The sequence below is a fragment of the Salmo trutta genome, chromosome 27 (assembly GCF_901001165.1).
Source record: "Salmo trutta chromosome 27, fSalTru1.1, whole genome shotgun sequence".
Lineage (NCBI taxonomy): Eukaryota > Metazoa > Chordata > Actinopteri > Salmoniformes > Salmonidae > Salmo > Salmo trutta.
In genome coordinates, this window is record NC_042983.1 from 40,809,740 (window position 1) to 40,833,551 (window position 23,812).

Below are 23,812 nucleotides of genomic sequence, written 5' to 3' on the forward strand. Positions count from 1 at the left end.
TTCCATTTGCACAACAGCATGTGAAATTTATTGTCAATCAGTGTTGCTTCCTAAGTGGACAGTTTGATTTCACAGAAGTGTGATTGACTTGGAGTTACATTGTGTTATTTAAGTGTTCCCTTTATTTTTTTGAGCAGTGTACTTCGCCACCATGGCCGATTTATTACCTTACCTCCCTTATCTCACCTCATTTGCACACATTGTATATAGACTTGTTTTTCTACTCTATTATTGACTGTATGTTTGTTTTACTCCATGTTTAACATTTTGTTCACAGTACAATTACCCCTCTATCCTCTATCATATGATGCATTATCCAATAAAGCTGCTAAACCCCAAACCAACTATGATGTTTATAGTAGTTCCCAGACCCAACCCATCTGTATGTCTTACAGTGGACTCTAGTCTCTCTCTCTCTCTGCTTCCTCTGTCATGGTGTCTTCACTCACCCATTATGCAGTTGGACCTCACTTCACGTGAGAACTATGCTCCCTCCCAAGGAGAGACATGACGATCTTAACTACTGCAGGTACTGTTTGGAGTAGTGTGTCTCTCAGACCAATGCTGTCCCACACCCCTGCCTGGTGTCTCCTGATGTACACTCAATCTCCAGAATTCAGCCTGTGCCTTTGGTTATATCTTGGTTCCACCTGAGGATATACACACTGGAACACATGGGTCATTTCCTGATAACATAATTTGTGATATTTGAATAACCGCATCCCCTGTCCTCCCATCGGTCCCATAGTTACCAGTAACCAATCCATGTGACATGAGTCGTCATAAACCAATATCCCAACAATGCTACTAAAGTAACCACTGCTACTTCCAACATGGCCCATGACTATAGTCTCACAATACCCCTCATTTGTGCAGTAGTCCAATTCCATGCTGTCAATATAGCATTCTACGCTTCTACTACAGCTCCTTCAGTTCCTGTCCCTACAGCTCCTTCAGTTACTGTCCCTACAGCTCCTTCTGTTACTGTCCCTACAGCTCCTTCAGTTACTGTCCCTACTGCTCCTTCAGTTACTGTCCCTACAGCTCCTTCAGTTACTGTCCCTACAGCTCCTTCAGTTACTGTCCCTACAGCTCCTTCAGTTACTGTCCCTACAGCTCCTTCTGTTACTGTCCCTACAGCTCCTTCAGTTACTGTCCCTACAGCTCCTTCAGTTACTGTCCGTACAGCTCCTTCAGTTAATCGAATCAAATCAAATTTATTTATATAGCCCTTCGTATATCAGCTGAAATCTCAAAGTGCTGTACAGAAACCCAGCCTAAAACCCCAAACAGCAAGCAATGCATGTGAAAGAGGCACGGTGGCTAGGAAAAACTCCCTAGGAAAAACTCCCTAGAAAGGCCAAAAACCTAGGAAGAAACCTAGAGAGGAACCAGGCTATGAGGGGTGGCCAGTCCTCTTCTGGCTGTGCCGGGTGGATATTATAACAGAACATGGTCAAGATGTTAAAATGTTTATAAATGACCAGCATGGTCAAATAATAATAATCATTGTAGTTGTCGAGGGTGCAACAAGCCCGTCCGGTGAACAGGTCAGGGTTCCGTAGCCGCAGGCAGAACAGTTGAAACTGGAGCAGCAGCATGGCCAGGTGGACTGGGGACAGCAAGGAGTCATCATGCCAGGTAGTCCCGAGGCATGGTCCTAGGGCTCAGGTCCTCCGAGAGAAAGAAAGAGAGAAAGAGAGAATTAGAGAGAGCATATTTAAATTCACACAGGACACCGGATAAGACAAGAGAATACTCCAGATGAAACAGACTGACCCTAGTCCCCCGGCACATAAACTACTGCAGCATAAATACTGGAGGCTGAGACAGGAGGGATCAGAAGACACTGTGGCCCCATCCGATGATACCCCCGGACAGGGCCAAACAGGCAGGATATAACCCCACCCACTTTGCCAAAGCACAGCCCCCACACCACTAAAGGGATGTCTACAACCACCAACTTACCGTCCGAAGACAAGGCCGAGTATAGCCCACAAAAATCTCTGCCATGGCACAACCCAAGGGGGGGCGCCAACCCAGACAGGAAGACCACGTCAGTGACTCAACCCACTCAAGTGACGCACCCCTCCCATGGACGGCATGGAAGAACACCAGTAAGTCAGTGACTCAGCCCCTGTAATAGGGTTAAAGGCAGAGAATCCCAGTGGAAAGAGGGGAACCGGCAAGGCAGAGACAGCAAGGGCGGTTCGTTGCTCCAGCCTTTCCGTTCACCTTCACACTCCTGGGCCAGACTACACTTAATCATAGGACCTACTGAAGAGATAAGTCTTCAGTAAAGACTTAAAGGTTGAGACTGAGTCTGCGTCTCTCACATGGGTAGGAAGACTATTCCATAAAAATGGAGCTCTCTAGGAGAAAGCCCTACCTCCAGCCATTTGCTTAGAAATTCTAGGGACAATTAGGAGGCCTGCGTCTTGTGACCGTAGCGTACGTGTAGGTATGTACGGCAGGACCAAATCGGAAAGATAGGTAGGAGCAAGCCCATGTAATGCTTTGTAGGTTAGCAGTAAAACCTTGAAATCAGCCCTTGCCTTAAAACCTGTTGAGGATCTTATCCCGATCTTATCCCGGTATTGGGATTCATTGTCATGTGACCATGGCGGGGAATTCAAAACTGCAAGAGTAATCATTTCAAAAAATCAAATAATCAACTATTTTCCTCCATTTGAAAGATATATCTCCTAAATCTAACCACGCTGTCCGATTTTCAGAGGCATTACGGAGAATGCATAAAGTTAGGTTATGTGAGGAGAGTACATTGACAATAGCTGCGTGTAATGTTTAGCCAATTCAAAGAAGGGCATCAACAGACAGAAAACTAGCTAGAATTATGCACTTACCTTTGACAATCTGCATCAGATGACACTCATAGGACATTATGTTATACAATACATGCATTTTTAGTTCCATCAAGTTCATATTTATATCCAAAAACAGCATTTACAGTCGCGGTGAAATTCAGAATTTTTTTCGGCTCGAATGCACCCAGTGAATCCAGCATTACAAATCACGGAATTACTATTCGAAAACATTGGTAAATTATAATATTGTCATTCAAAGAATAATATATTATCATCTCGTAATTGCTACCGAAGGGCCAGATCTCAAAATAACTTTACTGGGAAATCACATTTTGTATAAACTGGGTACTATGCTAACAACAATAAGCTATATGCTAAGCTAAGCTAAGCTATACCGTTAGCATTAGCATCATCTAATATCGATAATAACATTCTAAATATCCCCTTACCTTTGATTATCTCCATCAGAAGGCGCTGCCAGAGATCCCAGGTCCAGAACAAATGTGGTTTCTTTTGACAAAGTTCATAATTTATGTCCAAATAGTTAGCGTTCAGTAGGCTCCCACAAAATGAGGTGGGCAGTGTAAAGTCACGTCGAAAAACTAAAGAAAACCTAGTAAATAATCTATTTACGTTTGTTTAAACATGTCAAACGTTGTTTAGCACTAATCTTTTGTTCCATTTTTAACGTGAAACATCAGTAAACATCAGTAATATTTTCACACAACCTATCAAGTGTCTAGAATAAACGATAATGACAAAGGCACTCTTCTCAGATTCATGCGCAGGCGCAAAAAATGAAGTGATGACGTGTCAACTTGTAAGCTTTCTAATTCGGTGTGTATTTATCACAGATGCTTCAAACAACTTTCTAAAGATCGTTGACATCTAGTGGAAGCAGTAGGAGTTGCGAACTGAATCCTTTCTCACTGTGGTATCTTTAAAACAATGACACTAAATAGTACAGCCACAAAATTCTCATTTTTTTTAATCTATTTTTCTCAGGTTTCTGCCTGCAATATGAGTTTTGTTATACTTACAGACACCATTCAAACTGTTTTAGAAAATTCAGAGTGTTTTCTATCCGAATGTGTTAATAATATGCATATCCTAGCTTCTGAGTTGGTGTAGGAGGCAGTTAAAAATGGGCACATATTTTTTTCAAAATTCTCAATACTGCCCCCGTGGCCCGTAGAGGTTACAGGAAGCCAGTGTAGGGAGGCTAGCACTGGAGTAATATGATCACATTTTTGGGTTCTAGTCAGGATTCTAGCAGCCGTATTTAGCACTAACTGAAGTTTGTTTAGTGCTTTATCCGGGTAGCCGGAAAGTAGAGCATTGCAGTAGTCCAGGCTAGAAGTAACAAAAGCATGAATTAATTTTTCTGCGTCATTTTTGACAGAAAGTTTCTGATTTTTGCAATGTTACGTAGATGGAAAAAAGCTGTCCTTGAAACAGTCTTGATATGTTCTTCAAAAGAGAGATCAGGGTCCAGAGTAACACCGAGGTCCTTCACAGTTTTATTTGAGACGACTGTACAACCATCCAGATTAATTGTCAGATTGAACAGAAGATCTCTTTGTTTCTTGGGACCTAGAACAAGCATCTCTGTTTTGTCCGAGTTTAAAAGTAGAAAGTTTGCAGCCATCCACTTCCTTATGTCTGAAACACAGGCTTCTAGCGAGGGCAATTTTGGAGCTTCACCATGTTTCATTGAAATGTACAGCTGTGTGTCATCCGCATAGCAGTGAAATTTAACATTATGTTTTCGAATGACATCCCCAAGAGGTAAAATATATAGTGAAAACAATAGTGGTCCTAAAACGGAACCTTGAGGAACACCGAAATTTACAATTGATTTGTCAGAGGACAAACCATTCACAGAGACAAACTGATATCTTTCCGACAGATAAGATCTAAACCAGGCCAGAACTTGTCCATGTAGACCAATTTGGGTTTCCAATCTCTCCAAAAGAATGTGGTGATCGATGGTATCAAAAGCGGCACTAAGATCTAGGAGCACGAGGACAGATTCAGAGCCTCGGTCTGACGTCATTAAAAGGTCATTTACCACCTTCACAAGTGCAGTCTCAGTGCTATGATGGGGTCTAAAACCAGACTGAAGCGTTTCGTATACATTGTTTGTCTTCAGGAAGGCAGTGAGTTGCTGTGCAACACCTTTTTCAAAATTTTTTGAGAGGAATGGAAGATTCGATATAGGCCGATAGTTTTTTATAATTTCTGGGTCAAGATTCGGCTTTTTCAAGAGAGGCTTTATTACTGCCACTTTTAGTGAGCTTGGTACACATCCGGTGGATAGAGAGCCGTTTATTATGTTCAACATAGGAGGGCCAAGCACAGGAAGCAGCTCTTTCAGTAATTTAGTTGGAATAGGGTCCAGTATGCAGCTTGAGGGTTTGGAGGCCATGATTATTTTCATCATTGTGTCAAGAGATATAGTACTAAAACACTTTAGTATCTCCCTTGAGCCAAGGTCCTGGCAGAGTTGTGCAGACTCAGGACAATGGAGCTTTGGAGGAATACCCAGATTTAAAGAGGAGTCCGTAATTTGCTTTCTAATGATCATGATCTTTTCCTCAAAGAAGTTCATAAATGTATTACTGCTGAAGTGAAAGCCATCCTCCATTTGCGAATGCTGCTTTTTAGTTAGCTTTGCGACAGTATCAAAAAGAAATTTCGGATTGTTCTTATTTTCCTCAATTAAGTTGGAAAAATAGGATGATCGAGCAGCAGTTACTGTCCCTACAGCTCCTTCAGTTACTGTCCCTACTGCTCCATCAGTTACTGTCCCTACAGCTCATTCAGTTACTGTCCCTACAGCTCCTTCAGTTACTGTCCCTACAGCTCCTTCAGTTACTGTCCCTACAGCTCCTTCAGTTACTGTCCCTACAGCTCCTTCAGTTACTGTCCCTACAGCTCATTCAGTTACTGTCCCTACAGCTCCTTCTGTTACTGTCCCTACAGCTCCTTCAGTTACTGTCCCTACAGCTCCTTCTGTTACTGTCCCTACAGCCTCTGCAGTGAGAATACCTCCTTCATGTAAGCTGTCAAATGTTCACCGGCTGTTAGAAATTGGAGAAAAATGAATGAGTTGGGAATAATATCCAACCTAACAAAACTCACAGGTGTCCTGAAAGTTTACCATGATGTCTGAAATGCCACTGGTATCTCTTCTACTCTCTCCATGATCTAGGTATGTGTAATGTTCAACTAATTCCCCATATTGTGTACAGTTAGCTGCTCTCCTTCTATGAGCTGCTGTAACAATATACAGTCTCTGGGAATGATACTCCTCAATCATTACATCTAACCCATAACACACTATACTCTATCATTACATCTAACCCATAACACACTATACTCTATCATTACATCTAACCCATAACACACTGTACTCCTAATGTATTTTCTACAGTTATAAACATCCTAACACATTCTCAAATCAGTTAGTCAATATACACCATTCCCTCCTCTGGAACAATGAACACCCTCATGTTCCACGAAACCTAAAAACATACTGACTAAAATAAAAAAACTTTCATGGTTGTCCCAAGCCATCATCCAGTGATTCCCCCAAACAAACCACCTCCCCTCACGATGACACTTAGAGAGAAGTTTCTGGAGACTCTCTCGGCCACATCAATGTTAGCAGCGCCCCCACCCCTCATCGTGCTTCAGCAATTCTCTCTCGCTGTATCCCAATCACAACTAAAACATTTTATAAATTATCCAACCCTTATCGTGCTTCAGCAATTCTCTCTCGCTGTATCCCAATCACAACTAAAACATTTTATAAATTATCCACCCCTCATCGTGCTTCAGCAATTCTCTCTCGCTGTATCCCAATCACAACTAAAACATTTGATAAATTATCCAACTCGAATTTAGAATGACTCAACTCCTTGCTTACTTTGAGACTAAGGCTCAAATTCCAGTTTTATCAACTTGGCATCATCCCTGTTAGAACATACATTTATAAACAACTTTTTATTGCCGGTTAGAACTCTTCTCATTACAGCCCCCCTTTGTCCCTGTTTTCCTGTCATGAGTGGCCTGGTAATGAAAGATCAGTATCTCAATGCATTCCTAGTTTAAATAGTTAGCAGGCTGTATACCACCCCTCCTGTCATGAGAGGCCTGGTAATGAAAGATCAGTATCTCAATGCATTCCTAGTTTAAATAGTTAGCAGGCTGTATACCACCCCTCCTGTCATGAGAGGCCTGGTAATGAAAGATCAGTATCTCATTGCATTCCTAGTTTAAATAGTTAGCAGGCTGTATACTACCCCTCCTGTCATGAGAGGCCTGGTAATGAAAGATCAGTATATCAATGCATTCCTAGTTTAAATAGTTAGCAGGCTGTATACCACCCCTCCTGTCATGAGAGGCCTGGTAATGAAAGATCAGTATCTCAATGCATTCCTAGTTTAAATAGTTAGCAGGCTGTATACCACCTCTCCTGTCATGAGAGGCCTGGTAATGAAAGATCAGTATATCAATGCATTCCTAGTTTAAATAGTTAGCAGGCTGTATACCACCTCTCCTGTCATGAGTGGCCTGGTAATGAAAGATCAGTATCTCAATGCATTCCTAGTTTAAATAGTTAGCAGGCTGTATACCACCTCTCCTGTCATGAGTGGCCTGGTAATGAAAGATCAGTATCTCAATGCATTCCTAGTTTAAATAGTTAGCAGGCTGTATACCACCACCCCTTTCCTTCACCCAGTACTTATCATTCTAGCTGGTCTTCTTCAGATATCGTTCACAGTTCATTTTCCCAACGGCACATGTAACTTTTCCCTGTTACATTTCATGGCCCTTGATAATGTCCCGATTTTAATATCCAAGTAGATACTTCCGTTTCTCCCACGTACACAAGTCTCTCACCTGAACTTGTTCTCTCTCTCCACACTCACTCCTCACGCGCTCTCAGCACTCCGGCCCTGGTTTATGGCTCGGACTCAGATAGAAGTGGTAAAAGTCACTGTCTCTCATTGCCTTTGTCGCTCTTTCTTCAGCCGGTTAGGGAGGGTTTAGAGGTTGACACACTGTCTATGGTCAAATTATTCCTACCATGCATGAAGACACGATCTCACGTCACCTTCCATGAAAACCTCAACAAAGCACAGATCATAACAGTTAAGTTCATTACATTTCTGTTCCAGGAAATTCAGACAAACTTTGACTATATGGCGAATTATGACATTAACCTTTTCTTAATAACATCTCTAAGACAAATGTCAAAAAGCATAACATAATGTTACTGCTAAAAAAATAATTCTAAATTAGTCCATACTCCCTTATTCTACTGACAACCTCTAGGAAGAGTTACTAGATCATGAAGTTAGCACCCTAACCCCTCACAGAATTCCCACTCCAGGATCCCAATCTGGTGAAATTTACCAATCTGATGAGAAAAAAACACAACATGAAATTAGCAATACATATATCATAATCCATGTGAAGTTACTGTCATCCCTTCTTAACATATATAGTCCTTTCAGCCTGAACACAGTACCACTGTATATGTACACCAAAAACCAGGACCTCAGGAAACTGTTTTTTTTTCTTCTTTCAAACACGTGATTAAAAAACCTACAGGTTAAATAAAAAATAAACCAATTCGAATAACTAATCATCTTAGAATTACATCTCTTTATAACTCCCGACAGAAATAATAATTATCTCCTAAAGTAATGGTTTGGATAGAGAATGGTGTTTCTCATGAATTATATAATGAAACCCCCCGTCTATTTAATTCCTAATGAAGTTGATCATTCTTCATTAGCAATTTTTTATATTCAGGGCTTTCGTCACCATTAAAATGTTTCCTCTCCCTTTCTTTCCCTGTCCTTCGGAAACCATTTAAATACCTCTTCAAAACATTTCATCCTCCTGCTGGTTCTCCATAACCAACATACCACATAAAAAATGTAAAGTTCATTTTAGGTTAGGTAACCCCAATGCTAATTCCTCCTGACCCCTCCACCCTTTCGTCCATTCTAGAATCCCATTCCAGAATAAGACCCCATCCATGTAAATGTATTTAAAAATAAAACCACATAAAATGTATAATGATTTAGACAAACCCTAAGGCCTTCTGCATTTGCAATGAGTGTTCGGTTATATAATTTAAATTTGTTACCTTTAGAATCCATTCCCCTGGCATTTCGCCTAGAATCTTCAACCCAAAATACGTTTTCCTGTTGGAAATTTAGCCAATTTCTCATCGTAGGTATTCCGCAATATTTAATCCCTGGCCTTTACTAAACAGTTAGGTAAAACGTGATCTCATACGTCTTCCATCACATAGAAACTGTAATCTCTATGAACCACCTATGGATCTAACAGAGACTAGACACCGCTAGGTGAAACTTCCATTCTTGCTCATCTCAAAACGATTAGTTGTTTTTGAAAAAGATGCAAACTCTTGTATATCTGCATTACCTTTTAATGCACTAGGTTCCAGTATCACCTTACACTCATTCTTCCAATGGCCGATAGTCCCACATCTAAAACAGGGAGCGATCTCCTTACGCTTTGATATTCTCTATGGCTCTACTAACCCCTCGCACGTCTGCGAGGCGAGCAGAGTCATATCTGGCTTTATCATGATGTATTTTCTGATGATAGAATGCTGACATCAAAACGCTGGTATATTGAGCTTCTTATTCTGGTTTTATGTGATTGTTCCAATTCATAATTGCCTCCCTGAATTCTTTATTTTATTTTATTTATCCTGTTAACAGGGTAATGTTGTTGCCCTACATTTATCCAGTTTGCTCTTTCATATTCGAGCCGAATTGGTGGAATTCTTTCAGCGCCTCCATGACTTTATTACATTCTGCTATCTCTATATTACAGGGAGAAACGGGTCCGTTTGTCGCCATATTAATAGTAATTATTCTCTAAACATTCCCGACGGTGTTCAGGGTATTTTAGATTTCTTCACTCCCATCTATAATACACACCTTTTATTAACTATTTTAAAAGGTAGGGATACACACTTTCCCAGATAATAATTCATTAGTCACTGCACTTAATACCTCATATTAAAGCCTACACTATACTGTCTGCAACTGTATTACTGAATACTACAGATGACTTAATGTCTTATTCCAGTACAGCACCTCAAATATCACTGTGCGTTTTTCCCATTCACAGATATCATTATTATTTCTTCTTTGCATAAGGGTTGCTAGGCCCCTAGGATTTATACTGGTGTTCTACTTATTTTATTGCTTGTTCTTCATTAATCCTGATATTCTATTTTATTGTTAGTTAATTTTCTTATTTCTAGTTTAGCTATGAATAGTTTCTGCACTATTTCCTATCTTTACTGTGCTATTCACTTGTTCAAAACCAATCTCTCTCTCTCTCTCTCTGTGATTTACACTCCTGATCTTCTCTTCTATTCACCTCGGGGTCCGTTAAGCTTAACCTCGCTCTGCTTTATCTCACTGTCTACTCACTTTACTGAATACTTCTAGCAGCTGTCGCTATTGACCCTACTGCTTCGCTTCTATTTATGTGTCTACGGCCGTTCTTTCTTTCAACAGTACTGGATTACTTCAAACGCATACTATAGCTACGTTTCTGTATTTTATACTTTTCTATCTCACACCATTATATACTTTATACTTCTCACTTAACATTTGTTAATATTCCTATGTTATGTAAGGATAATTATTTATACATACTATTTTGTTAATTTCTTATCTTTAAACATTTCCCATATGGTTTTCTTTCCTCTTTCCTAGTGAGGACTAGATGCGCCCCTCCCGCCAGCACTGGAAGGTTGCGCAATCCCCCACTCCGGACTGGCAACACACACACATACACTTCCTCAAACACAGGGAGACATTCTTATACAGGATTTTATTGTATGATGGGAGCTTGCAAAATCAGGTCAAAGTCCCAGCACAAGCATACACTTTTCATGCTTTCCTAAGCGACCTATTAATTATCGATACACTTCCGCAACACGATATAGGATTTCTCTTATAAAAGGAATTTGCAAAATCGTGTCAAAGTCCTAGTATAACACACACTTTTCACGCTTTCCTAAGCGACCTATTAATTCAGTCCTTTCCTAGATCCACTTCCTCAACACCGGGAGACTTTATTATAGGATTTATTCTTATGATAGGACTTGCCAAATCGGGTAAAAGTTCTTATCGTAACCTATATACCCATCCACACCTTCTTGGAGTGGTGTCACGGGGTGCACAGGATTTTACTTTTACTTTTATTGGTGTTGACAATATGCAGAGGCAGTCGGCACCCCAGATGAGACTAGGTAGACAAACAGCCCCACCCGTCTAAGATACCCGACACCCACGAAACACACACAGCCCCCCAATACACATAGCCCACACAGATACCTACAAATAACTATTTTAACTCCTCAAAGCTTTAGAATGCATGCAGTTATTGAATTCAAAAGCTCCCAGTATCACTTGGTTTGTTTAATTTGGAGAGACCTTGGTTACCTACCTCTGAAAACAGGTTCCTACAGCGGACCACACAAGAACTCTACTATTACATGCAAAAACTCAGTTTACCGTCTTAACAAGTGGCTACTTATTTTGCTCCTTTGCACCATATTATTTAGATTTGAACTTTGAACTTTCTTCAAACTACAAATCTACCATTCCAGTGTTTTTCTTGCTATACTTTATTTACTTTGCCACCATGGCATTTTTTTGCCTTTACCTCCCTTATCTCACATCATTTGCTCACATTGTATATAGTCTTATTTTTTTCTACTGTATTATTGACTGTATGTTGTTTACTCCATGTGTAACTCTGTGTTGTTGTATGTTGTCGAACTGCTTTGCTTTATCTTGGCCAGGTCGCAATTGTAAATGAGAACTTGTTCTCAACTTGCCTACCTGGTTAAATAAAGGTGAAATAAAAATAAAATAAATAAAAATACTTGTGTTTTCTGCAGTCCGTCCACGAAGCCCATTCACAGCTGCAGATTTTCAGTCTCTGGTCCCTTGCCCCTCCTGGCAAGCTCACCATTTTGTTGTGGAATATCTTGAGTCAAATATTTGCACAGATACCGGAACTTGTGAATTCAATTCAGACTTTATTACAAACGTCACAGAGCAGAGCCCTTCCATGGAAAAGACTAAATTCTCATATTACAGAGTCCTGCCTTTATAGTATTCTGTTTTTGCATAAGGTATAGAGTCCCCTCCCTCTATATGAAAATAGCTTCCCTTGACCTTTCTCCATTATTATCTTTCCATCTCAGTTCTTACATTTTAATCATTTAGCATTTTCTTTCTACTGGCCCCCAATGGTAATCGAACCCACAACCCTGGCGTTGCATGCGTTGCAAACACCATGCTCTACAAACTGAACTACAGGGAAGGCTTGTTAACACCCACATCTGACAGCTGTATAGTTTATAATGGTAGCCACCCTGTTCATATATGTTCTATTCCTTATATAGCCACTGTTTTAACACTTCAAAGTGGACAGTCTAAACGCTGCCTGCTAATATTGGAGTCATGAGTTTTGCTACCACAACAGCCAGCTGCATACATTTCCTTCAGAGTATGTGAGCTGATTTGAGTGTTCAGAAATCCGGTTCATTGCTCACAGAGGGTTCTTGCACACTGCTCCAGAGATCCATGTCCTTTGAGTTTTCATCCCAAAATTACACTTTATATACATAACAGAAGAATGAAATATTACAAACAGGGGTGAAAATCTGATATCAACTTTGGAGGGGACAATTACATGAAATTTTCTCAAGAGCAATTCCTGAGGGGGACACCAAAAGTAGTGCCGTAACACATAGCCTACGTTGTAATATGGTAAATGTATATTGAGGAACCAAAGAAATAATGTGTTTGCCGTACTCCTAACTACCGGTACCCAAACCTACACAACTAATCACAACAGCAATACCATTGCCTTTAACAAATCTTAGTTCAGTCACCAGTTTATGTTGAGAGTGGGGGTATCCATGGCATTTTCCAATTATGTTCCTATTTTACAAGTCAAAAAAATTGAGAAACTTTCATAATGTTGCCAAACAAAGACTCAACAAACTTACCTGAGACTCCCTGTCTCTGCCAGTCTGTCCCTGCATATCTGTCCCCAACTCTGCTGTCTCTGTGCCATCTGCTGCCTGCTCTGCCTAATGACATCATTGTGAAACATTTCCATTAGAATTTTATTTCTTTCTTATGAACATTTTATCAACTAGTCTTTGAGATATTAGGCTACTAGGGTTCTTACTATGCATTTTGGTGTATTGATAAATACTCTGATGTCCGTCTTCTATTTTTCTGCCATTTTTCTACCTGGCTGGCTGGCTGGCTACACACACAGTGTGTAGGTTATTTACAGTAGGAGATGGGCTTCTATCATCTTCTATCATTCTATATGGGCTTCGATCTAAAAGGTAGCTAGCAAATGTGAAACGGATTAAAATGACAAGAGTTGACAGCTGTATGAGTTCACCATTTACACAACATATGCTGCAACCTTTTGTAATTTTAATAGTTTTTTTCAGATTGGCTGGCTTCCAACAATAGCTGAATTTGCAAAGCTAGCGAGCACCAATTCAGTTTCAGTGGTGTTTGCTATACTCTTTGCTACCCGGGTTAAATAAAGATGAAATAAAATAATTAAATAAAAGTTCCCTTGTGACAATTTAGCTTTTGCAACAAGACCATTAAATATATTTAAGACAATGGTAGAAAAGAGTGTAGTTCTGTTCAGTTTGGATTTCAGTTTATCGCTAACCTTATCACAGGGACTTTGAAGCACTAACTTACATCATCTGCATGCTGATCTTGGAATAAATTGACGATAGCAAAGATTCCATCTTTGACGACGCCACATAAATGGAATAGGTACTAGCTAGCTTAATAGTTCATATTTGCACGCTAGCTCTGCATATTCAGCTAGTGTGTGTGCACGATTGACTGGATTAACCTCACGTCAGTTACGTGCATTGAGTGCCTTTCAGACAGTGGAAACCACCCCTCTGTTACCTTGCCAACTAAGGAACTGGCAGTGGATAAAAACATTGTGAGGCAAAGGGTGGGGGGGGGGGTCGCAATCTTTTGAAACTTAAAAATGCGCTATTAAGTGTCTATAATCAGCACAATTGCTTTCATTGCATATTATTAATATTATTTAAATTACATAGTTATGTTTCAGTGATATATTGGGGGGGACAAATCATATTTTTCCCAGGATGGGGGGGTTGTGTCTCCCCCGTCCCCCCCGGGATTTTCGCCCCTGATTACAAAACTGTTTTACACAAAAAACACCAGATTATTTTTTTGTTAAAAAAAATTAATAATAATCTTTATTCATTATGAAATTCTGAACAATATGAATAACATTCCAGCATGAGGCCAAAGAGGTGCTTTTGGTCATTAACAACAGGAAAGGGCTACCCAACACCCATCTATTTTGGTGACTACCTGGACCTACCATTTGGTTTTGAAGTATTGAAAGAAAACCAGATGATTTGAATGAAAAGGTGACCGTAAGAAGCATTCATCATTTCAAATATGATATTTTATCATATTAAACAACATATAAACACTAAATAGGTGTCTCTCCACTCACACTCCTCCAGGACCAGATGTCTCTCAACTCACACTCCTCCAGGACCAGATGTCTCTCCACTCACACTCCTCCAGGACCAGATGTCTCTCCACTCACACTCCTCCAGGACCAGATGTCTCTCCACTCACACTCCTCCAAGACCAGATGTCTCTCCACTCACACTCCTCCAGGACCAGATGTCTCTCCACTCACACTCCTCCAGGACCAGATGTCTCTCCACTCACACTCCTCCAGGACCAGATGTCTCTCCACTCACACTCCTCCAGGACCAGATGTCTCTCCACTCACACTCCTCCAGGACCAGATGTCTCTCCACACACACAGGAGCTGTGTAGAAAGAGAGGAGAGCTGCGAGGACAGGGAGGATGTTTTAGTCATTTTGAAGCTGAAGTCTCAGCCAGTGAGAGTGGAGATGTTGGACTGATGAATGGAAGTATGGAGGAAGAAAGAGAAGAACAAAAGGATGGACTCACTAATAGAAGTAAAGAATAAATAAATAAATGGATGTACAGATCAACAGAGAAGATGACTGAGTATTAACAGTAGAGATGCTGACTAGCGTCAGTAGCGATGTTGCTGCGTGGTGGAACTAGGTTCTCTCTGCTCTCCATCAGAGCCAGCCAGAGGAGCCTGTTTGTGAGGGAGAAAGAACAGAGAAGATGACACTTTTAACAGTAGAGATGCTGACTGGTGGATGTCAGAGTAAGACAGCTAATGACTGCATATCAGATAACTATCTCCATGATGGGACAGACCTGGAACATTGGGTTCTCCTGGACCTGGGGACTATCCAGAGTAGACTGACATGTCCTTCAGAACAAGGAACAAGGAACACTGGCCAACGCCTTCCCTCTACCAATCAATGAGGAGTACGTACGCGTTTACCCACAAGTCTGTAGGGACCACTGTACTCTGAGCATAGAGCTGATGGACTGTGAGCTTACAGGTCAGTGACATCATCACCTGAAGACACCTGTTTATATATGCTTCATCAGACCATGGTCCAATGGGAAACCTTTATTTGACACCCTGCTCATACAGTTAGGACCAAAACAGTCATTCATTGTAATCAGATCAGCAGGTCATGATGGTGTTGTGACACTAAAGTTCAGTTTGTGATATCCAGATGTACTGGTGTGTCCAAATGAGTGAAGTGTTTTAGTGTTTGGTGTACGGTGGCTCACACGGTCCACTTCATGACCACCACTTCCTCCTTCTCCTACTTCTTTACTTCCTGTGTCTCAGTGTCTGTCTATTGTTCTGTGATTCTGTTCATCCAGGCTGTTCTGAGCCTCTGTGTCTGAAGGGGGGTCATGTACAGCACTACCAGCTAACCTTGTCTACTGTGTACCGGACCCTGGGTATGGGCCTGCTGGCCTGGACCCCTAACAGAGCCAGACTGGACCACCAGGCCAAGGTCAACACATGGACCACAGCAATCAATGACCACAACCTGTGGATTCAGGTATGGTGAAGGGGAGAGGAAGGAGAAGGAGGGAGGAGGAGGAGGAGAAAGAGAGATTGCATTTGAATTAATGGATGATCTCTCCTCCTTTGCTCTCTCTCTCTCCCTCCTCCTCTCTCTCCCTCCTCTCTCTCTCTCTCCTCCTCCTCTCTTTCCTCCTCTCTCTCCCTCCTCCTCTCTCTCCTCCTCTCTCTCTCCCTCCTCCTCTCTCTCTCTCTCCCTCCTCCTCTCTCTCTCTCTCTCCCTCCTCCTCTCTCTCTCCTCCTCTCTCTCCCTCCTCCTCTCTCTCTCTCCCTCCTCTCTCTCCCTCCTTCTCTCTCTCTCCTCCTCTCTCTCTTTCTCCCTCCTCCTCTCTCTCTCTCTGTCTCTCCCTCCTCTCTCTCTCTCTCTCTCTCTCTCTCTCTCTCTCTCTCTCTCTCTCTCTCTCTCTCTCTCTCTCTTTCTCCCAGGTAGACCTGTTATTTCCCACTAAAGTATCAGGTATGGTGACTCAGGGATCTAAGGACTGTGGCTTTGTCCAGTTTGTACAGTCCTATAAATCCTCTTTGGGCTCGGTGGAACGCTAGCGTCCCACCTCGACTACATCCGGTGAAATTGCAGTGCGCGAAATTCAAAATGCAAAAATCATAAAATTAAATACAAGTGTCTTACACCATTCTTTAGCTTAGAATCTTACATTTACATTTACATTTTAGTCATTTAGCAGACGCTCTTATCCAGAGCGACTTACAAATTGGTGCATTCACCTTAAGATATCCAGTGGAATAACCACTTTACAATAGTGCATCTAAATCTTTTGGGGGAGGGTAGAAGGATTACTTAATCCTATCCCAGGTATTCCTTAAAGAGGTGGGGTTTCAGGTGTCTCCGGAAGGTGGTGATTGACTCCGCTGTCCTGGCGTCGTGAGGGAGCTTGTTCCACCATTGGGGTGCCAGAGCAGCGAACAGTTTTGACTGGGCTGAGCGGGAGCTGTGCTTCCTCAGAGGTAGGGAGGCGAGCAGGCCAGAGGTGGATGAACGCAGTGCCCTTGTTTGGGTGTAGGGCCTGATCAGAGCTTGAAGGTACGGAGGTGCCGTTCCCCTCACAGCTCCGTAGGCAAGCACCATGGACTTGTAGCGGATGCGAGCTTCAACTGGAAGCCAGTGGAGAGAGCGGAGGAGCGGGGTGACGTGAGAGAACTTGGGAAGGTTCTTGGTAATCGAACTGTGTTGTCCGATTTACAATAGGCTTTAGGGCGATAACATAGCATTTGATTGTCTGAGGACAGTGCCCCACATACTCCTAGCATAAAAATATTTTCCAAACCAGCAGAGGCATGACAAAAATCCGATATAGTGATAAAAGAAATCACTTACCTTTGAAGATCTTCCTCTGTTTGCAATCCCAAGGGTCCCAGCTACACAATGAATGGTTGTTTTGTTCGATAAAGTCCTTCTTTATATCCCAAAAAAGTCAGTTTAGTTGGCGCGTTTCATTCAGTAATCCACCCATTCAACTCGATCAACATGCAGACAAAGAAATCCCAAGAGTTAACTTCTTCAAAACAAGTCAAACAATGTTTCTAATCAATCCTCAGGTACCCTAATATGTAAATAAACTATACAATTTAAGACGGAATGTAGTATGTTCAATACCGGAGATAAATAACCAGATGCTCGCCCTCAATTATTTGCGCCACAGACTGGGGTCCTAAGAAGAGACACCATGGATAAACTACAAATACTTCTTCATTTTTCAAAAAACAAGCCTGAAACCTTGCATAGAGACTGTTGACATCCAGTGGAAGCCATAGGTACTGCAATATGGGGGCTATTTGGTTGGAAATTCAATACAACAACATAGGAATAGGGAGGGAGCTCAAAAAACACAATTTCCGAATGAATTTTCATCGGGCTTTCGCCTGCCATATCAGTTCGGTTATACTCACAGACATTATTTTAACAGTTTTGGACACTTCAGAGTGTTTTCTATCCATGTCGACCAATTACATGCATATCCTAGCCTCTGGACCTGAGTAACAGGCAGTTTACTTTGGGCACATCAGACTATCCGAACCTCCAAACTCTGCCCTCTAGCCTTAAGAAGTCCTATAAACTATTCTACAGCAATGATGGACTGAGGTGGACTATATACCAGGAGGAAGCACAATACAAGGACAAGGTATAAACACATGATCATATGGATTGACTGAGTGATTGATTGATTGAGACACAGAAACAGAAAAGAGATCTCAGACATGAAACAGAGACAATTTATACCTGGTTCTAACATGCCTCCTCTGTCCTGATCTTATATAATAATAATAATAATGATAATTATAATATTTGCCTTCTTTTTTTACGTGCATAGATGTTACATATGGATGTCCCCAGCAGGAATCAAACCTACAACCTTTGGTGGTGCACTCTGCTCCACTGACTGAGACACATTTATGGAAGGATGTAGATGATTAAAAGACACATTATGATGTGATTGTGATTTTCCTGAACCCCTCTGGAGGTAGTCAGACATGCTTTGTGTCTGGATATCTTACAAGTGTAGACAGATGTGGAAAGTGAAACTATTTAAATCATCATTATCCTGCCTTCTAAAATCATTTTTTTTAAATGTGGCACAATCAGAATGTGGATCAGATCAGGACAAAGGACGCATGTTAGCACCAGGTATAAACAAGGCTTTGGTGGCAGTGTGTCTGACAGTATCTGTGGTTGTCTTGGTGACAGGTGTTCCATGGTAACATTGACAACAACACCCACAGGAAGAACTTCATCCAGCTGCCCATATATGGTCTCTTCCTCCACCTCATCCCCTGGTTCTGGTACAGACGTATCACACTCAGGATGGAGCTACAGGGCTGAACAGAGGATGATTGTAACGGCTGTCTTCGTCGTCAGATGAAACAGAGAAGTCATCGTCGGAAAAGGTGGACCAATACGCAGCGGAGGATGTGTTCATCATTAGTTTTTTAATAGAACAACGTGAACACCATACAAAAAACAAGAAAACTGACAGCCAAACAGTCCTGTCAGGTGCAAACACTAAACAGAAACAATTACCCACAAAACCCAAAGGAAAAACATGCTCCTTATGTGTGACTCCCAATCAACAACAACGAACTTCAGCTGTGCCTGATTGGGAGCCACACACGGCCCAAAACACAGAAATACAAAAACCTAGAAAAAGAACATAGAACGCCCACCCAATGTAACACCCTGGCCTAACCAAAATAAAGAACAAAAAAAAAAACTTTCTATGGCCAGGGCGTTACAATGATTGACCACCTCTCTCTCTCTCTCTCTCTCTCTCTCTCTCCCTGTCTCTCTCTGGAAGTGGAGGTGTGGACACTGGTCATCAGAGACACTGGAAATTATATTTGGAGGTAAAGGTCACAGTAAGTGATTTGATTGGTTTACAGTGTGTTATTTATTTCTTGGGTCGTACAGTGCTGTACTTCTGCTCTTTAATGTTTTCCTTTATGGTGCTTCTGTGAGATACCATTTACAACAGTTGTAAAGTATTGTAATACCAAAACAATACAGGTTTAACTTTTCCATGGCCAACCTTCGACTGTTCCCTCCCCGATTACTAAGGGCCACAGTTTCTGATGTAAAAACAGCCCTCTGAAAGGACAAAGCTCCACTAAATAACCAGAACATTTAAAAGGGGACATCTTACATACATCGTAAATGAAAAGTAACAACATTATTCACGCTATATTGTGAGTATCAAGGTATTTTTGGGGGACAGAAAATGTAATCCAAAGTGTGCTTACTACTGTACAACATAACCACTGATATGGTATTTAGTGATACTGATTTAATACAATATTGTTGAAGTAACATATACTATGTGTGATACAAAGTAACAAAACACTTTCTATATAGCAAACAAGCAACATAATACTTATATTTCTCTCTGTGTCTGTTTGGATATCAAATCAAAAGAGTTGGAATCAAGTATTGGAGTCAGGTGTTGAATGGACAACTGCTAGTGGTTAGAGCGTTGGACGAGCAACCGAAAGGTTGCAAGATCGAATCCCCAAGCTGACAAGGTAAAAATCTGTTGTTCTGCCCCTGAACAAGGCAGTTAACCCACTGTTCCTAGGCCGTCACTGAAAATAAGTATTTGTTCTTAACTGACTTCCCTAGTTAAATAAATAATAATAATAAAGGACCATCTTTATCAGGTTTCTGACTCTGGCCTCTCCTTCATCTGCTTCTCCTTCATCTGTCTATCCTTCTCCTTCATCTGTCTATCCTTCTCCTCCATCTGTCTATCCTTCTCCTTCATCTGTCTATCCTTCTCCTCCATCTGTCTATCCTTCTCCTTCATCTGTCTATTCTTCTCCTTCATCTGTCTATCCTTCTCCTTCATCTGTCTATTCTTCTCCTTCATCTGTCTATCATTCTCCTCCATCTGTCTATCCTTCTCCTTCATCTGTCTATCCTTCTCCTCCATCTGTCTATTCTTCTCCTCCATCTGTCTGCTGAACTCTCTCTGCATCTTTGTCTGTGAGATCATGATGTTCCTCTGTAACTCAGGTAGGACTATCTTCATCAGGTTTCTCTCTGCTTCAACTCTGGCCTCTCCTTCATAGTTCTCCATCATCTCCTCTATCTCCTGTCTGTGTCTCTCCTCCATCTCCCTCCTCTCATTCTCTCTCTTCTCCCTAAATCTCTCCAGCTTTCTCTCCATCTCCTCCTTCCTATCAGACTCCCTCTTCAGCTCCCTCTCCAGCTCTCTTTTCTTCTCCTCATCCCTCTCTTCTTTCACCTGTCTCTCCAGTTCACTGGTTCTTTCACTGAGTGTTCTGATATCTCCCTCATGTTCCTGGATCACTCCCTCTATCTTTATCAGAGAGTCCTGCAACTCCTTCTGAAGCCTCTCTCTCAAGTCTCTCTCCTCCCTCTGTTTCCTCTCTCCTCTCTCTGTCTGGATTTTTCCCTCCATCTCTCTAACCTGGGTCTCTGCCTCCTGGTAGATCTGACTGCTGTAGAATCTCTCTCTGTTTCCTGCCACCATCTCCTCTACCTGATCCAGCAGCTCTGATACCTGAGTTCCATGGGCCCTGTCCTTAATGTTGAGGACGTGGTACCTGCTCCCACTTTTCTCTACAAGCTGCTGGAGGTCCTGACTTCCTGCTTGGAGAAACTCCTCAATGCTCTGCTCTTTCAGGCCATCATCATGGGTGAATAGAATCACAGTGTGTTCCCAACAACCCTCCCCAAACACCTCCTCTATTCTCTCCAGCACCCCTCTCTCCTCCCCCTTAGAGGGCTCCACTGGTATGACCAGGAGGAAGGCATGGGGTCCTGGGGCAGACAGACGGACACAGAGACCCACATCCTGTCTCATCTCCTCCAGAGAGAGTTCAGGACAGAACCAGTCTGGAGTGTCCACCAGCACCAGCCGTCTCCCACACACGTCCCCCTCTCTCCTCTTACTCCTCTGGGTCACTGCAGAGGGGCTGGCCTGGGCCCCAAACTCCTCTCTGCCCAGGATGGTGTTTCCTGCTGCACTCCTCCCAGCCCCAGTCCTCCCCAGCAGCACCAGTCTCAGCTCAGACACACTGGGAGACACTGGGGTGTCTGGACTGCTGCTCTCTCCTCCCACTGCAACACAACACACAGCACTGATCAACACTCTGACTCTCTGGAGGATGTACAACAGTGTCAAATATAATATAATCTACATCCATAACTCACTATGTGGAGTATTTATCTCCATGCTGTTTGTCCTCCTCAGTGGAAGTGTGGGGTCTGTATCTGAGGTCTCTCCTCCCACTGTAACACAACATAGAGAACTGGTCAACATACTGACTCATCAGAGAAACAATTAAAACATAGTATAAACAAACTACAAATACATTACACATCATAGTGAAATATAGATTATTGGAGAAAATAGAGACTATCAAGATTGATGACAGTTTGAGACAACATGTATAACTCACTAAGTGAAGGATGGTCCACTATAGACTAGAAACAGTAGGAGATAACAGGACAATATTGATAACTCACTAAGTGGAGGATGGTCCACTATAGACTAGAAACAGTAGGAGATAACAGGACAATATTGATAACTCACTAAGTGAAGGATGGTCCACTATAGACTAGAAACAGTAGGAGATAACAGTACAATATTGATAACTCACTAAGTGAAGGATGGTCCACTATAGACTAGAAACAGTAGGAGACAACAGGACAATATTGATAACTCACTAAGTGGAGGATGGTCCACTATAGACTAGAAACAGTAGGAGATAAAAGGACAATATTGATAACTCACTAAGTGAAGGATGGTCCACTATAGACTAGAAACAGTAGGAGATAACAGGACAATATTGATAACTCACTAAGTGGAGGATGGTCCACTATAGACTAGAAACAGTAGGAGACAACAGGACAATATTGATAACTCACTGGATGGAGGAAGCTCCTTGCTGTCTCTCCTCCTGACTGGGAGTTTGGAACCTGTATCTGACGTCTCTCCATGCTCTAAAATAATAGAACAACCATTTAGAATGGGAACATTTACCTCAGTGACACATGAAGGCACATAGACCTACTGAAGGTGAGTTCTGGGTTTCTATTGAAATTTTTCCATCTTCAACTCTGAGAGAGAGCAATTAACATATTTAATTGGTTATTTGAATAAGTAATGTATTAATTCATTCAATAGTATGCCTAGAAAGACATTATCATTTGATGGAGGTGGTACAATTATTTGTAATTATTTCCTACAGTCAACAGTTATCTGAGCTGAACCAATCATCAACTGGTCTATTGACTATTTGATACATTACAAATGAATTAGTCTGAAAAACTGAATGACATCACTCATGTTCCCTGATTCAATCCTCTCTCCTCCAGACTCTCTCATACTTACCAAGCTCACCAGCTGATGCCTCCCTCTTCAGCTTCTTCTCCTGGGTCTCATGTTGTAAATACCCTGAACCTGATCCTATGGTGTAAAACAGAGAGGTGAGTTCTGTGTGGTAGATTACATCACTATATACAGAACAAACCGGACCAATCACATTTCTCCTGTCGATCAAGCCTCCGTCATGTAGGGACTGTGGGCACCAATGAGATCTGATTAACTTCATAAATAATGTTGTTTAGTTATAGGCCAATCACTGATCAAATGATTATGTTCATTGTTAGTGATAACCAGCATTGGGCTCTATGGCAGATACAGGATATTGTGTCAGGAGGCAGGGTTCTATGGAATATACATTCAGTAGAATTTGAAGAACATATATACATCTTAATCCAACCTACCTTGAGAACATTTGGGGAGAGTATTGATAAATGTAATGAAACTGATTTAATTTGTAGCCTTGAAGAAGACACACTGCTGTTCACAAGGCCTGTAGTTTTATAGTATCAGATTAGCACTCTGGTCTGTTCTTTGTCTTGTGTTATTGGTTGTCAATAAACAAAACAGACAAATAACTAATTACTCACCCATTACTGATCATCCATTGTCCAAGATGGAGAGTCATGAATAATGATCATGTAAAACAGAATGCATTAGTTATTATTGTTCATTGAATTTCTGTCTCATTACATAATTTAATGAAATACCATACATCATATTGGAATGACTGTTCATCACATTCATTACTAATGTACATCTAGGGAAAGAGATGTAAGCAGTGCTACTATTGGAACAGTCTAAACATCACAGAATGCTTCATACTAGGACATCAAACTGAATTCAAGCTGATTCCATGTTAATTTTGGAGTGTGAAATGTTGACCTCTATGGCAGATATATTGTAGGAGGACTATGTGAAATATTGACCTCCATGGCAGATATATTGTGGGAGGACTATGATCTGAAAATTCTGGATAATTTGAAGAACATCTATACATCTTAATCCAACCTACCT

At 41.5% G+C, this 23,812-nt stretch overlaps 2 protein-coding genes across 2 annotated transcripts in view; both read right to left on the reverse strand.

Moving 5' to 3' along the window:
• The window catches only part of LOC115165131 (rootletin-like), a 57,687-nt gene extending 34,754 nt beyond the window's left edge, over positions 1 to 22,933 (reverse strand). The window contains exon 1 of the mRNA XM_029718172.1: positions 22,805 to 22,933. The gene's annotated coding sequence lies outside the window, so the exon portion shown is untranslated. The remainder of the gene's footprint in view (positions 1 to 22,804) is intronic.
• On the reverse strand, positions 20,099 to 23,389 carry LOC115165104 (GTPase IMAP family member 4-like). The gene is made up of 6 exons (XM_029718138.1): positions 23,386 to 23,389; positions 22,805 to 22,879; positions 22,339 to 22,413; positions 21,622 to 21,699; positions 20,876 to 21,528; positions 20,099 to 20,425 (listed from the first exon to the last, which is right to left on the reverse strand). The coding sequence occupies exons 1-6, from the start codon at positions 23,387 to 23,389 to the stop codon at positions 20,099 to 20,101; spliced, it is 1,212 nt and encodes a 403-aa protein (XP_029573998.1).
• Positions 23,390 to 23,812: the final 423 nt, after the last annotated feature.